The 14,031-nt window shown below is 54.3% G+C and overlaps 3 protein-coding genes across 3 annotated transcripts; 2 read left to right on the top strand and 1 right to left on the bottom strand.

Moving 5' to 3' along the window:
• Positions 1 to 2,187: 2,187 nt before the first annotated feature.
• terG-2 (Efflux pump terG) lies at positions 2,188 to 3,523 on the bottom strand (the record flags this gene model as incomplete). Its single annotated transcript, XM_066150891.1, has 4 exons — positions 2,188 to 2,326; positions 2,403 to 2,415; positions 2,474 to 2,640; positions 2,691 to 3,523. 4 exons carry the CDS (start codon positions 3,521 to 3,523, stop codon positions 2,188 to 2,190), a joined length of 1,152 nt encoding a protein of 383 aa, XP_066009699.1.
• A 1,324-nt stretch (positions 3,524 to 4,847) lies between these two features.
• DIP5-1 (Dicarboxylic amino acid permease) lies at positions 4,848 to 6,662 on the top strand (the record flags this gene model as incomplete). Its single annotated transcript, XM_032028892.1, has 3 exons — positions 4,848 to 6,264; positions 6,319 to 6,430; positions 6,485 to 6,662. 3 exons carry the CDS (start codon positions 4,848 to 4,850, stop codon positions 6,660 to 6,662), a joined length of 1,707 nt encoding a protein of 568 aa, XP_031891419.1.
• Positions 6,663 to 8,692: 2,030 nt separating this feature from the next.
• Positions 8,693 to 13,248, top strand: CGGC5_v001885 (uncharacterized protein; the record flags this gene model as incomplete). Its single annotated transcript, XM_066150890.1, has 21 exons — positions 8,693 to 8,911; positions 8,970 to 9,389; positions 9,450 to 9,771; positions 9,884 to 10,260; positions 10,759 to 10,783; positions 10,845 to 10,854; positions 10,927 to 10,978; positions 11,050 to 11,118; positions 11,189 to 11,240; positions 11,302 to 11,335; positions 12,016 to 12,033; positions 12,087 to 12,123; positions 12,181 to 12,215; positions 12,271 to 12,369; positions 12,425 to 12,450; positions 12,507 to 12,619; positions 12,670 to 12,720; positions 12,774 to 12,796; positions 12,857 to 12,875; positions 12,957 to 12,987; positions 13,052 to 13,065. 21 exons carry the CDS (start codon positions 8,693 to 8,695, stop codon positions 13,063 to 13,065), a joined length of 2,046 nt encoding a protein of 681 aa, XP_066009698.1.
• Between the last annotated feature and the right edge of the window lie 783 nt (positions 13,249 to 14,031).

Raw genomic sequence — 14,031 nt, 5'->3', positions numbered from 1 at the left:
ACCATGCGCCAAAATGAGCGCGTTGCTTTCAAATCAGCGCAACTCCCTGAAGGTTTCCAAGCAGACTTTCCACCACACAAGTCTTTTTGAGTTAACGTTAAGTGTCTCAATCTGACGTGACGGTGTGCACGATCTCAGCGTGTTTCACCACCCGCACCGGCGCCGAAATGTCAAAAATGTCTTCACCTGTCACATCGCTTGTGTTTTCTGTTGGCTGATCGGTCAAAAGTCTTGGCTTCTGCTGCCGAGGACGATCATTCTGGGGCAGAGTCTAGCCAGGCCTGCGTGCCGCCAGGCCGTGCCGGATCCGAAGGGGCCCGGTGGGTCCCCACGAGCCGGTCTTCCGAGATGTTTCGGGTTTGAGTAGTTTATTAGTTTGACTTTTCTTTTCTCACCGTCGACGGCCCACGCACCACTTTGGGAGAAGCCGCCCTACGGGTGCAGGGTTCAACCATGGTTCCCTGCAGGAACCCATTTCTTTAAAATGAGTTACCAACCGACATTCCAGTATCTCCGGTTCGCATGCGGCCTGCCTTCTCGGCGGATTGTCCTGGACGAATTATCTGTGTTGGTGAAGAAAGTAGAGCCTTTTAATAGCTTGATCCCCATGAAGTCAATTACGACGCTCGCCGAAAGACTTTTTTCAATGCATCTTCAAGTGCATGCGACGGAGCTGTCAGCACTTACGTCGGCACCGAACTAAGCACAATTTGTACTTTGATATCGGCCCTCGTGACGGTGACGACTTCAAGACTCCGTCGATTTCTCAGGTCGTTATCCTCGGCTATCCAGAAAAGCGCCACCATGTATAGTCTAGTTTCAGCCTCTCCCTTGTGAATTTCAGAGACAGACAACAATTGATTGTTTGCATCGTCTCCTTCTCGTGGCTGAAACGGCTGCTTTGGATTGACGAGCCTTTATCGCATTCCAATACATAAAGAGCTAGTCTAGTCCCTTTGCCACATTCATCCTGTCCACAACATCCTCGCATTACATGCCAAACACAGTTCAACTTGAAGATGAAGGCTTCGACCAAACATCAACTGTTGCTGTCGTGCGCGGTCATTGTCTCTATCTGGTCATGGAGCCATTAGTTGAGCACTGACGGCTTGAACCTTTATGACCCATCAAGACCTAGAGGCATCCATGAGTAAGGAAAAGTCATCGAACTTCTGCGTCGCCTTGTCTCATCTCCCTTTCGCGCATCGCTCTAGCGGCGTTCAATAGACCCGCAGACATTCCCTGTGGTTGCTTTGCATTCTGCAGACTGGATCACCGTGGTGAAGTCTATCAACGAAGGGAGTAGATAGATCACAACCCTCGGGAATAGCTACAAGGTTGTCACTCTGGCAGGCAAGCATTCGCAGCATCTCATTGGACCCGCAGTGAGAGACTCCGCTAACAACATTCCATCCTTGCTGCTGAACTTGATGTCGTCATTGTGCCACTACCCGAGAGAAATCAGAAAAAGTCCTGTGTTCGTGGAACTGAGAACATCGGGAAGAGACTCAACGGCGAGTTGATGCCTCTGCTTGGTTAGTCACTGCCTCCCTCTAGAGGGTCAAGTTGATCTTCGACATCTTGAACTTATGCTCATTATCTCTCCGCTCTGCCCTAGACCCCTACGCTGCATCGGATCAGAACTTGTGAGACAGGATCAAATGTAGTTTTCCGAGTTCATAATCCGCTATCGCGAATTAATTGGTGCTTAGATAGCTCGAAATGCGAGTCGTTGAATTCCCATTCACTCCGATGGGCTGTTGACCTAGCACGGCCCGAAATCTTTGTCTTTTATTTTTCCAGGTCTATCCAGTTTAACAACTTGGCTCGCCAGATGTTGGTGAAACATTGTTTATGGAGAGATCCGTAAGATGGGCAATTATGATGGTTGATAAGTCGCTTACATCAATAATTAACCTTCGACCGTGGAACTTGTCTGAGAGCAAGACAAAGACCAGCGGAGCGAGATATGCGAGATTACAACATAGAACCTCACAGATTAATCCCTCTTGACGCCCAGAACCCCAACTCGTCGCATACCTAGTACACATACAAGACAAACCGCCATCATCCATCCAAACATCGTCCAAAACGCAACCCGGTATCCCGTCATCAGAGCATCGGGCGACGACTTGTCCGCATATGAAGACTGCCTGGTCACAGACGAAGCAATGACTTGCGTCACGCTCATGCCGATCGCCGCGCCGAGTTGTGCGCAGGTGTTGAACACGGCGCCACCCAGAGCCTGCATGTGTCGCGGGAAGACGTCCGAGAGGATGAGAAGGCCGACGGTGAAGAGGAGATCGCAGCTGATCGGCGTGAGGATCTAAGTTACAGGCATGTCAGTCGCTGCACAGATACGGCAGCAGAAATGACAATTAGCGGCGGGCTCTCGTGCTCACCTACAAGAGACTGCTGTACAGCTCCATGCAGTTGGTCAAAGCGTTGTTGAGAAGAACCATGACGCAGCAACTGGTGAAGACGTGGCTTTTCCATAGCGAGTTGGGAATCAGAGCTGTGCGATGCGTTATGGCTTGGCGGTGCATCCAGCCAACGAAGGTTGGGATCGAGCAGCCTGCTATGGCCAAGAGGACAATGCTATATGGTTTATGAATGTTGTTAATGTCGGCTGATAGCGACCTGGGAATCGTCAGTCAGAGTGTGGTACCTGCGATGGACTAGACACTCACGCCAATACATAAGACAAAGACGCCAGTCCCGTGCTGGCCAATACGACACCGACGCAGTCAATCTCGTGGACCAGTCTCTTCCAGATGGATGGACCTGTCTTTGACCTAGAATCCTGCGGCAAAGCCCAGATGCTCAGCAAAAACAGTGTTCCACTCGCAGCCGCAGCGAGGTAAAACGCCGGCCGCCATCCCACGGTATCAGTAAAGACTCCGCCCAGCACTAGACCAAAACAGAACCCGAGAGGCTGGGCGAACCCCATGAATGCGAACCCCATGTTGCGCGGCCGGCCCTCCTCCACATTGCTCGAGATGATCGATATGGACGACGGGGTGATGATGGCGTTCGTGACGCCCTGTAGCGCACGGAAGGCAATGATCTCGCCCCCGGACCGCGCCAACCCGCAGGCCATGGCGAACACGGCACTGAAGAAGGAACCGACCAGATTCACGCGCTTGTTCCCGACGACGTCCGCGACCGAGCCCGCCAGCAGCAGACACGAGCCTGCCGTGAGGAAGTAGCTGGAGCTAGGCCAGACGAGCAGGCCCTCCGCCAGACCGAGGGTAGCCTGCATGGATGGCAGCGCGACGACGATGATGCCGTTGCAGAAGCTGCTGAAGAACAGCTGGCCACAGACTTGCGCGATGACCATGGCAGCTCTTACTTTCGAGAGAACCACGGCCTCCGCCGGCGCCGTCGTGGGCTCGGCAGGGCCGTGGGCGACCAGCGGCACATTAACGCTCGCCGGAGTTTCATAGCTCTTCCTCGGCGCAGCACGTGGCGGTGAAGCCGCAGGCTCGAACGTTGCCAACTCCGTAACTGTCTGTGTCGTCATGGATGCTGGTAAGGCGGGTGTTGGTCGGAGAGGGCGCTGGCGGGTAATGGATGTGACCTTGATGAGATGCTGCTTGGAAGGCAGAACCAGACATTGAAATACGTTATTGGACGCAACTTGGCCGGAGTGAGTCATTTGCAGGGGTTCTTGAATCCTTCAGATCTCGCGTGTCGTTATCTACGCCCTACACACGACAGATCACGTGATTATATGGGAGGAGTGTTTTGCTGAGTCCCATGTGAATTTAGCTACGATGAAATCCGATAAACTTGCTGCTAAGAAGCCTTGAAGTATGATATATAAACCCAAGTAGGAAAACTATTTTATTACTTCCACTGTTGTTCCGATAGAGATGAAGAAATCCGCCAGACCAAACCGACCGAATTTCGTGACGACGGACTCGGCAGTGTGGGGCCGATACCCTCCACAGACGGACCCGGTCCTCCGGGTTTCGGAAACACAGGACGGAGCCAGTTGCGCTGCCGCTCTGCGAGTCTGGGATTAAACGCATTGCGCCGGTAGCGATTAGTTAAAAAATGGTCCGAGTGGCGGCAATTATGCCCCGATTATTCGCGCCTTCGCGCCAACAAATCCGCGGGGTATCAATAGCTTCGAACATGCCGCATGCCCACACTGTTCGCATTCTCTTCCGACGGAGAGGAGCCATCGCAACGGAACCTGAATTCTTCCAGATGAGCAGACTGCGGGAGCCGAAACCTGCGAACTCGAGTCAGTCCCGTCCCAAAAGTTCCCAAGAAGCCTCGGTTTCGAAACAAGCGATAAGCTGATAAGACAGGGATGTACGTACCACTTTGGACGATTGCGGTATCGTTCCTGCAGCACTGCAGCAGAGGGTGTGGGACGGGCCCCGCTTAGCGCAGATGGCACCATCAAATGGGAAATCTCACCTTCCGAAATGGAGTCGCGATAAGACAGGACGCCGAAATTTCTTCTCACTCGCGCCGGCTCTTTCTTCTGTCTGCGACGTCGTCCACCTTTGTTTGATCCCCTTTCACGCCCACCATGGCCCAGAGCCGCATGAACCAGAGATCGGCGTAGGACGTAGGTTTTTTTCCTCTTTTGCTCGGTGCGGTGAACCAACCTCTCTTCCTCCACGCCCAAATCCTGTCCCTCAGGCCTTTTCCGATCGCGGCGTTTCAAGTTACGTAAGCCAGTGTTATCGCAACACAGCTCAACGGCGCGAATCATTGTCGGACGCGGTCAATCTTTGCTTCCCTCCCCTCGCGTCTCACTGCCTCGCAGACCTCGGTGAGAGAGGTGAAGGATTCCCTTGGCTTGCGGTGTGCAGCAAATCACAGCCGCGATGAGCCGCAGCACCGAGACCATCCCGTTCCCTGGCGCCAAGTCCCCGGGCATCACCGATGTCACCCGACATGCCTGGATCACCTCGGACGACATCGAGGCGGCGTCCTCCACGCCGCGCGGCGGGCCGTTCGAGCCGCGCGAGGACCACAACGGCGACCTCGTCACGGCCACCGAGGACCGCGACCTGAAGCGCGGCCTCGAGCAGCGCCACCTGTCCATGCTGGGCATCGCCGGCGCCATTGGCACGGGCCTCTTCCTCGGCCTCGGCGGCGCCATCCAGACCGGCGGCCCGCTCGGCGCCCTCCTCGGCTACGCCACCGTCGGCCTCATCGTCTGCGCCGTGCAGTTCGCCCTCGGCGAGGTCTCCGCCCTGCTCCCCGTCACCGGCTCCTTCGTCCGCCACGCCGAGTTCCTCGTCGACCCCGCCCTCGGCTTCGCCATCGGCTGGAACCTCGTCTACGGCAACATCCTCTCCATCCCCTCCGAGATCACCGCCATCTGCGTCCTGTTCGAGTTCTGGACCGACCTCAACCCCTCCGTCTTCATCGTCGTCTTCATCATCCTCACCTTCGTCGTCGGCATCGCCTTCGTCCGCGTCTTCGGCGAGGTCGAGTTCGTCTTCGCCCTCCTCAAGATCCTCCTCGTCATCTTCCTCATCATCCTCGGCCTCGTCATCGACCTCGGCGGCGTCCCCGGCACCCCGCGCATCGGCTTCCGCTACTGGCAGGACCCGGGGCCCTTCGTCGAGCACATCGCCACGGGCAACTGGGGCAAGTTCCTCGGCTACTGGGGCGTCATGACGAGCGCCGTCTTCTCCTTCGCCGGCGTCGAGTCGCTCGCCATGGCCGCCGCCGAGACGCAGAACCCGCGCCGCGCCATCCCCCGCGCCTGCAAGCGCGTCTTCGCGCGCATCGTGCTCTTCTACATGCTCGCCGTGCTCGTCGTCGGCATGCTCGTCGCCAGCAACGACACCCGCCTCGACGACGCGTACGGCACCGCCGCGCAGAGCCCCTTCGTCATCGCCGCCTCCGCCGCGGGCATCCCCGCCATCCCCAGCGTCGTGAACGCAGTCGTCATCACCTCCGCGTGGTCCGCGTCAAACCAGAGTCTGCTCGCGGGCACCCGTGTGCTCTTCGGTCTCGCGCTCAAGGGCCAGGCGCCTAAGATCTTCCTGCGCACGACGGCGTGGGGCACGCCGTACATGTGCGTGCTGCTCTTCACGGCCTTCATGTTCCTCAGCTTCATGAGCCTGTCGAACGGCGCGCTGACCGTTTTCTGGTGGCTGGTGGACCTGACGGCGGCGGGCGTGCTGGTGTCGTGGTCGGCGATCCTGCTGAATCACCTGCGCCTTAAGTCTGCGATGAGGAAGCAGAATATCTCCATGGAGAGGCTGCCCTGGCACAACTCGTGGACAGGTAAGACGTCTGTTGGTTTTGCATTGTATCCTTGCTAACAACATTGCGTTTCAGTCTACACCTCGACGGTGGCGCTCTTCATGTGCATCACCATCCTTCTCACCAGCGGTTTCGAGGTGTTTACCAAGGGCAACTGGAGCGCCAGCGGCTTCGTGTCTTCGTACCTGTGAGTTCCCACCCTGCTGCTCTTCTGTTGCAGACTTGCTGACTGGCCTGCCAGTGACATCCCCTTGGTCCTCGGCGCCTACCTCATTTACAAGTTCGTCAAGAAGACCAAGATCGTGCCTCTGGAGAGCATCGCGCTTCACGATGCCTTCGACCAGGCCGACGCGTACCCCGAGGAGCCCGAGGTCAAGAAGACGGGGCCCATTCGCTTCGTCAGCTGGATTTGGGATTGAGATAGGTTGATGAGAGATCTCAACGGCCATTTACACTGTAGACAATATTCAACACTTCACCTGTATAAAGTAATGAGAGCGCATGACTAGATAGATCATGACATAATAGCAAACAAGGTTTCAACACTGGAAATCGTTTCGAGTAGGTTTCTCCGTGGGTGTTTCTGGATGCCGGGCAGCGGGCTATGCAGCATAACAGAAACCAAGTTCCGCGGCGCATTCTTCTCGCGAAGACCCAGATCCGCACTCCATCGCAAGTCGCAAACTTGCGACGACTTTTGAGTATCCCAGTCTGCCCATTCCCATGGCCGCGCAAACTTTTCGTGCACTTTTGAGATCTGACTTTTGACTTCTCGCGATGAAGGTGGAAATGACAACGGAATGGTCGAATTGGCCGGTGTTTTGCCCAGTCCGGCCTGTTTCATCCATGAGGATGATAGCGTTTCGGCATGATTCTAGCGACCGGCGATGAAACATTGCAAATGGGCTGCACTTTTGAACTTATGCGGCGCACTTCTTCGTGGCTTGACGCAGGGGCATTCGAAGTAACCCTCGACTACTAAGAACCCGCGATATTCTGTTACACTGAAAATGCTATACTGCCTGTGCTCTCTGCTCTCTGTCTGCTTTGCTGACTGTCTAGCTTTTCTTTTGCTCTTCACTCAAAGACCACGTCCGTGGAAAGAAGGGCTAAGAAGCACACCAACAGACAACGAGACAGGAGAGAGGGGCCGGATTTTGGAAGCTCGATCAAGTTCAACGCATCTATAGGGTCTGGCGTGACGTAAATTGAATGGGCAGCGGGCTTGGCACACGACTCTAAAGCCGCACTCCAGCCAAGACGGGGTGCGCCGCAAGACGCGGCCTGATGAGCTTCATGGAGCTGCTGGGTGTCTTCACATGTGAGGTGCCCATTGGCGGGAAACTTGGCCGGGGTTCTCAATGTGGCATTTGGCGAAGTAGAGGGTAAGAAACCTTGGTAGCCATCTACTTAGTAGTCTAATGGTTATCGTGAACCCATCTGTATGAGACGGACGAGATTGACGGAGGCAGGGCTGCATATTTTGTTGTGCGGGATGGGGCGGCATCCCACGCGTGGGGTTCAGCAGTCGACTTGTACTCGGGTTGGCTGACCTAATCACCGTGGAACCATGCGTAGAGAGACGAAGCAGTCGCACGATGGCAGGAGAGTGGGACGAGGTCTCTCGGTTCTTCTTGCAAGAGACACCGCTCGGCAATGCAGGTCAGTGCTGCGCGACCCATCCGGTTGGGGCCGATGACAGCAAGGCACAATGCAGGAAACTAAGGAAGCGGTTTGGAAGGGCAGAAAGCGTTGCAACAGTAATCTGCAATGGTGGCGGTGTTTTAGGGGCGGAGGTGCGCTGTCGTTGATTTTGGGGCTGAATATGGCGTGCTCGATCGCGCGAAGGATCGTGCTTGTTGCAGGTACTTCGGCGATAGTACAGCTGCGAATCCGTCCGTACCTGGCGACCTTCGGCGCGCCTGGGGCTCGCTGGCACCGCACGGGTAGTGGGCCGCTACCCTACGGTTCCACGTGGCTAGTGGAGGTTTGCAGGCATGGGTCGCATTTTGGAGGTCTGGACAGGGCGGGGTGTGCAACCAGGCAATGTGGACTTGGCCGAAGTTTCCCCTTCGTCCTCACGCCAGGCGGAAGAGTCGGAACTTCTCCTATGTGACGGATGCTGTCGCCGCGAGCGAGATGGTTGGTACGTTACGCAGCTGTGTCGAGCGACGAAATCCTGCGGGTTCGCTTTTTGGATGGAGCGCTGCTGAGGAGGAATCTTATCTTGACAGTGCGGAGGAAACGGTCGGTCGGATGTGCCTCGTTACCCCGCAGTCTTCGTACTGTGCAAGGTACTTTCGACGAAGGTTCGCGGCCCTGAGATCTGCACGGACCATGCGTTCGCTGGCCAAGCTCCCCTGCGTATTGGCCACATCCCCTGATCCCTGTACACACAATTCGGCGGAAAAGAGGTCGAAGCCTGGAGAGTTGGTGGCGTTATACGAGAATGCCTGTTCACAAGGCCAAGGGCAAGTGCGGTATCTCGATTTACGCCCTCAAGATGCTGCTGCCCTCTCAGGAGGACCCCAGAGACTTTATCACGCTTGTGTTCGAACGACCTATGCAAGCCTGCCCGCCTAGATCTCTCCTATCACCCGGAGGGGTTCAAGAAGGCAGTGACGGTCATGCTACCCAAACCTCGGAAGCCGAAGTATTCGCCAAAGAGGTATCACCCGACTACCCTGCTTTCGAAGAAGTTTTGGATCAAGATCGGTGTTCCTCAGTGTAGCCCCCTCTCTCCTATCCTCTTCGTGTTCTTCACGATACCCATTCTCAGGAGATTGAGGGAGAGCCGGACTTTAGAGAGCGAGGCCGATATGACTATCTTCCAACTTTTCGACCTGGTCATCACAGGCTACGTCGATGACATCACCATTCTGCTTGCTTCCTCTTCCTATGAGTTGAATTGCGAGGCATTGGCACAAGTGTACCGTCGATTGACAAGATTTACGTCGCTGCATGGCACCGAATTCAGTGCCGACAAGACGCAGGTCATTCACTTGTGCCAGTCGCGCAAAGCCCCGCCCATCGTCAACGTCATGCCGAATGTTTCGGGGTTTCCTACAGAGGCCAAGGACGATGCAATAAAAGTACTCGGGTTGCATCTGGATTATCAGCTTAAGTGGAACGTCCACATGGCACATGTGAGTAAGTTCATCCTTTCAAACCAGATTCCTGTTCTATCACTAACTTACTGTTTACAGACCCTTGCCAAGGTCAGGCAAAAGATGTATCAGATGCGGCGTGTCTGTGGATCTACCTGGGGTCCGGATGTCTTGAAGCTTCGACACCAATACATCACCAGCGTGAGGCCTATTTTTGCCTACGCCTGCGCCCTCTGGTACGTGGTCCGCAGGACCAAAGGAACTAGGTGCAAGTGGTCACTATGCCAGGCCCTAGTCAACAAGCTGGAGACTGAGCAAACCCAGTGTCTGAAGCAATTTTTTGGTGCGTACCAACGCGTATCGGGCGACACCCTTTGCAAGGAGTTCTTCGTCGAGAAGCTCTGCGTGTCTCTCGCTGGATGTGCGATGAAGCACCGGGCGACGAACATCGACACGCCCGAGGGCCAAGCGCTGTTGCGGACCTGGCTTTTTGTGGCCCAACCGCCGTGGCCTCACGGCTGAGGTTATGGAAGCGCATCCGCTGAATGTCGCCTACCGCGAGGCCAAGGCTCTGGTCTGGATGGTGGCGGATGACGAGCTCCAGCTGCGGATCAGAGCGGACCCGAAGCTCGCCAAGAATTCTGCCCTGCGACGGCTGAGGCGGAAACAGCTCATCAGGGACGTCGTGAAGAAGATGTCACATTTCAAGTCGCAGGACCTCTGGCAAAAGTTCGTCATCCGTTACCTGAGCCAAGCTGCTGCCTTCAACGAAAACTGCCCGGCCATTCAAGGAATTTGGGGGCAGCACAACCTCAAGATCTGGGTGGACATGCCCAAGGCTCAGAGCACAATCTTGCTCCACATACGGACGGGCTTCAATGGGTTGAACGCGACACTACACTTCATGGGGGTAAGTTGTTCTTCTTTCTATGCCTGTTCCTCAACCCACCGGCTTCCTCTTGCTAACTTCTGAATCTTAGTTGGCCCCGTCTCACATGTGCCCATGTGGCAAAGGTGTGCACAATGCGAAGCACTTGTTCCTCCACTGCAAACTGTTGGAGGACGCCCGCAAGCACCTCCGGAAGGCTTTGCTGAGTTGACGTTCGAAAATCTCGTCAATCATCGACCCAGGGTTGCTGCCGACTTCGCCATCCGTTACTTTGGTATTCCACAGTTCCAATGGACCGCGAAGCACATGCCAAACCCCGCGTTTGGGAACTTGGTGGAGGATGAAGACAGCGAGAGCTCTTCACCGCCATGGAGGACGAATGGGATCTTTCGTCTTGTGTATGGCTAGTACTGATAGTGGTTTTCAATTCAAAAACGTTCTCCCTCTCAGGCCTCTGGCCACTTACTGTGATTTTTACTTGGAACCTGTACTGCAACGACCTCCGACTTGCCCCTTCAGCTAACGGCCTACTGGTCACGTGATTGTGAGTTACCCTATTCCCTCTCCCCGACAGGCGGATCTTCTCATTGACCACAGTCCCGCAGATTGCCGTCTGTGAGCCTTCATCCTCGCTCTTTCATTCAACTCTCTTAGACATGGACAACCTGCTGACCAGTGCTTCCTCAGCCAGCTTCGGTCCCATTTCCCCCCACGCGCACAGTTACGTGCGCCATCGTCAGTCAGCCGCCTTCCCCCCTTCGTTCTCATTCTTCACAAGTTGCTGACCTGGTTCTTCTCCCAAAGCATCAGACAATCTCATCACTTTCAACGTCACTTCGACAACAACTTCATGACTTTGACTTGGTTCAATTACTACAGGTTTGTCCGCCTGCTGCTCCCTCTCTATCGGCCTATTATAAGGATTCTCTGCTGATTGCATCAGAAGCAGACTTTCTTCGACCTTTCAACCTTTCTTCCGACTCTCACACACACCTTCCGTCGTCAGTAAGCCCACACTCCTGGCGCACAATCAATCAAACAACACTGCTGATGATTAAGTAGGACTCAGCTATCTTCTTCACAGCCTACACTGTGAGTATGAGACTCTTTTGCTCTTTTGCTCTTTTGCTCTTTTGCTCTTTTGCTCTTTTGCTCTTTTGCTCTTTTGCTCTTTTGCTCTTTTGCTCTTTTGCTCTTTTGCTCTTTTGCTCTTTTGCTCTTTTGCTCTTTTGCTCTTTTGCTCTTTTGCTCTTTCGCTCTTTTGCTGCTTCGTCTGCTTCGTCTGCTTCGTCTGCTTCGTCTGCTTCGTCTGCTTCGTCTGCTTCGTCTACTTCGTCTACTTCTATGGTTTCGTCTGCTTCGTCTACTTCTATAGCTTCGTCTGCTTCGTCTGCTTCTATAGCTTCTATGGCTTCTGTGCTTCTGTGCTTCTGTGCTTCTGTGCTTCTGTGCTTCTGTGCTTCTGTGCTTCTGTGCTTCTGTGCTTCTGTGCTTCTGTGCTTCTGTGCTTCTGTGCTTCTGTGCTTCTGTGCTTCTGTGCTTCTGTGCTTCTGTGCTTCTGTGCTTCTGTGCTTCTGTGCCTAGTTTTCTTTCTCTCACTAACTATATCTTCCCCTTCTCTCTTTTTTTCGCACACCTTTGCACATATTCACACATGACCACATACAAGCACGCGCATACACCCACTACTTCTCCATTACTCTCCTCATCGAGCTCCGCTGACTGGCACGTCGCAGACGCCCTCCGAGGCCGACGTCTGTCGTGACGTTTTCGGAGGCCGTTGTGCCGTCGCCAGTGAGCAACCTCTTTGGTGTTGATGTGTTTGCACCCTACTGACTGGCTTAAAGCAGTCCAAGCCTTCTGTCGACTAGGCTAACGTCCTCGGTAAGGACTGGTCATCCTATCGCTGAGAAAATGGGCTGAAACTAACTGGTTCTGAAGCAGTTCTACAGTCGTCAGCAACGTCCTCGATGTCAGTGAGTCACAATGTGCAATGAGAAGATGGCCTTTTGCTAACTGACACTGGAGCAGTTGGGCCTGGTCAACTTACTGGCTATGCCGCCCTACTAAGGACGTCGTCAAAGTAGGCGCAATGGCCAGGATCAGCAGCAAACGCGGCCACCTCCTCTGGTGAGATTTGCCGAGGCAGATGGGCGCGGGCTGCGGCCGTGACGTTGGCCTTCAGGACCGCGAGGCAGGATGTGGCTATGGGTATGAAATATCTTTGGTTCTAGGCCTTTGTGGTTTTGCTAACTCTTGGATGGTAGTCATCCTGTCCGCGGGGCTTTGCATATTGAAGGGCGTCGTCTTGCTGATCGCAGCAAGGCTGGCCCTGTGGTCGGCATCGATTCTGGCGTCTTGGGGCGTGCCTCGGGCAAAGGTTTGTCTACCTATTCATGCACATTCTGCTAGATGTCTTACACCTTCTAGCCCTGCGGCATGAGGCCCCATGGATCGGGCAGGATGGAACACATCGTGAAGGTAAGTTCTTTGACTCTACCAGAAGGTGAATGTACTGACGTGGAAAGTTGTAGGAATCTGGGTGGTTTGCTTGTAGGTATGTCTTACGTCTTGTGTGGTGCCCTGGAGATGTTTGTATTGACGAAGAAGGTTGCAGGAATCTGGGTGGTTTGCATGTAGGTATGCCTCACGTCTTGTGTGATGCTCTGCGCTCACACGCCTGTCTGAACAAGTGGTGGTATTGACTTGAGATTGAGGATGAGGAATGGGCTCACGGCTTGGCGCGAGGTAAATCATCAACCCCTGTGTGTTGAGATTGAGAATCGTGGCTGGCGCTAACATGTTCTCCAAGCAGCGGCGTCTTAAGTACGTGGCCAAGACAAGCTTTTGCGTGGCTGACCTTGTGAGGCCATCTCTGGTACGTGACTCGATGTGGGTCCCTTTTTGTTTTTTTTTCCCTTCCACGTCCCCGCTGTTACGACCCGTTAGGCACAACACGTTGGAACAACCCCGCCTGGGATCTCGGCGGCTAACGCGGAACATATGTAAGCAGTGACACAGGTGTAACCAGAAACCATCGGAAAAGGCAGAACTATGGTACAGGTCACGTGACTTCGGGAACAGTACGGACACAAGACAAGGATGGATATGTTGGATATGAGCTATCCTAGCTATCCATGGATATGTTGGATATGAGCTATCCCAGCTATCCAGCATCGTAAGGAACTGTTCGGAACCTGTATATAGTATGACCCTGAGCCTGGCTCATGGTCAGACCTCCATAGCTCTTCAGCAATCAACTTAGTATTCATCCTCACGGATACTCTCAGCTTACCTTCACTGCGAATTACTTGTTGAGCCTAAGACTGATCACCTTAGCCTCTGACGACCGATCTACTATCAGCCTACGACCTACTACCCAGACCACGACCTCAGTGTACTGTTATAACGTGTCAATCCCCAGCTTCTGTTAGCAGACCCTACTGTCGGATAGCTGACCGTAACACTGACCGTAACACCCGTGTTACGACCCGTTATGCATGGATAACAGTTAACCGACCCACTCGGGCGTCGGGCGGCTAGGACAGGACATTTGTACTCTGCAGGATCACGGGAACAACAGGGACTCACTCAGGAACGGAAGAACTATGGTACAGGTCACGTGATGATAAGGAATGAGCATAGATAAGGGACCCACAGTGAGCGCTCAGTGGAGACTAGAATGAGCGCTCATCCCACTCTAGAATGAGCGCTCATAGTGACAAGGGGCACAGCGCTCATGAACAAGCAGAACTGTTCATATAAGACTTATATATATAGTATGACCCTGAG

The sequence above is a fragment of the Colletotrichum fructicola genome, assembly GCF_000319635.2.
Source record: "Colletotrichum fructicola Nara gc5 chromosome Unknown KSG_Nara_v1_contig01, whole genome shotgun sequence".
Taxonomy (NCBI): domain Eukaryota; kingdom Fungi; phylum Ascomycota; class Sordariomycetes; order Glomerellales; family Glomerellaceae; genus Colletotrichum; species Colletotrichum fructicola.
This window is presented reverse-complemented; position numbering and strand designations above follow the sequence as displayed.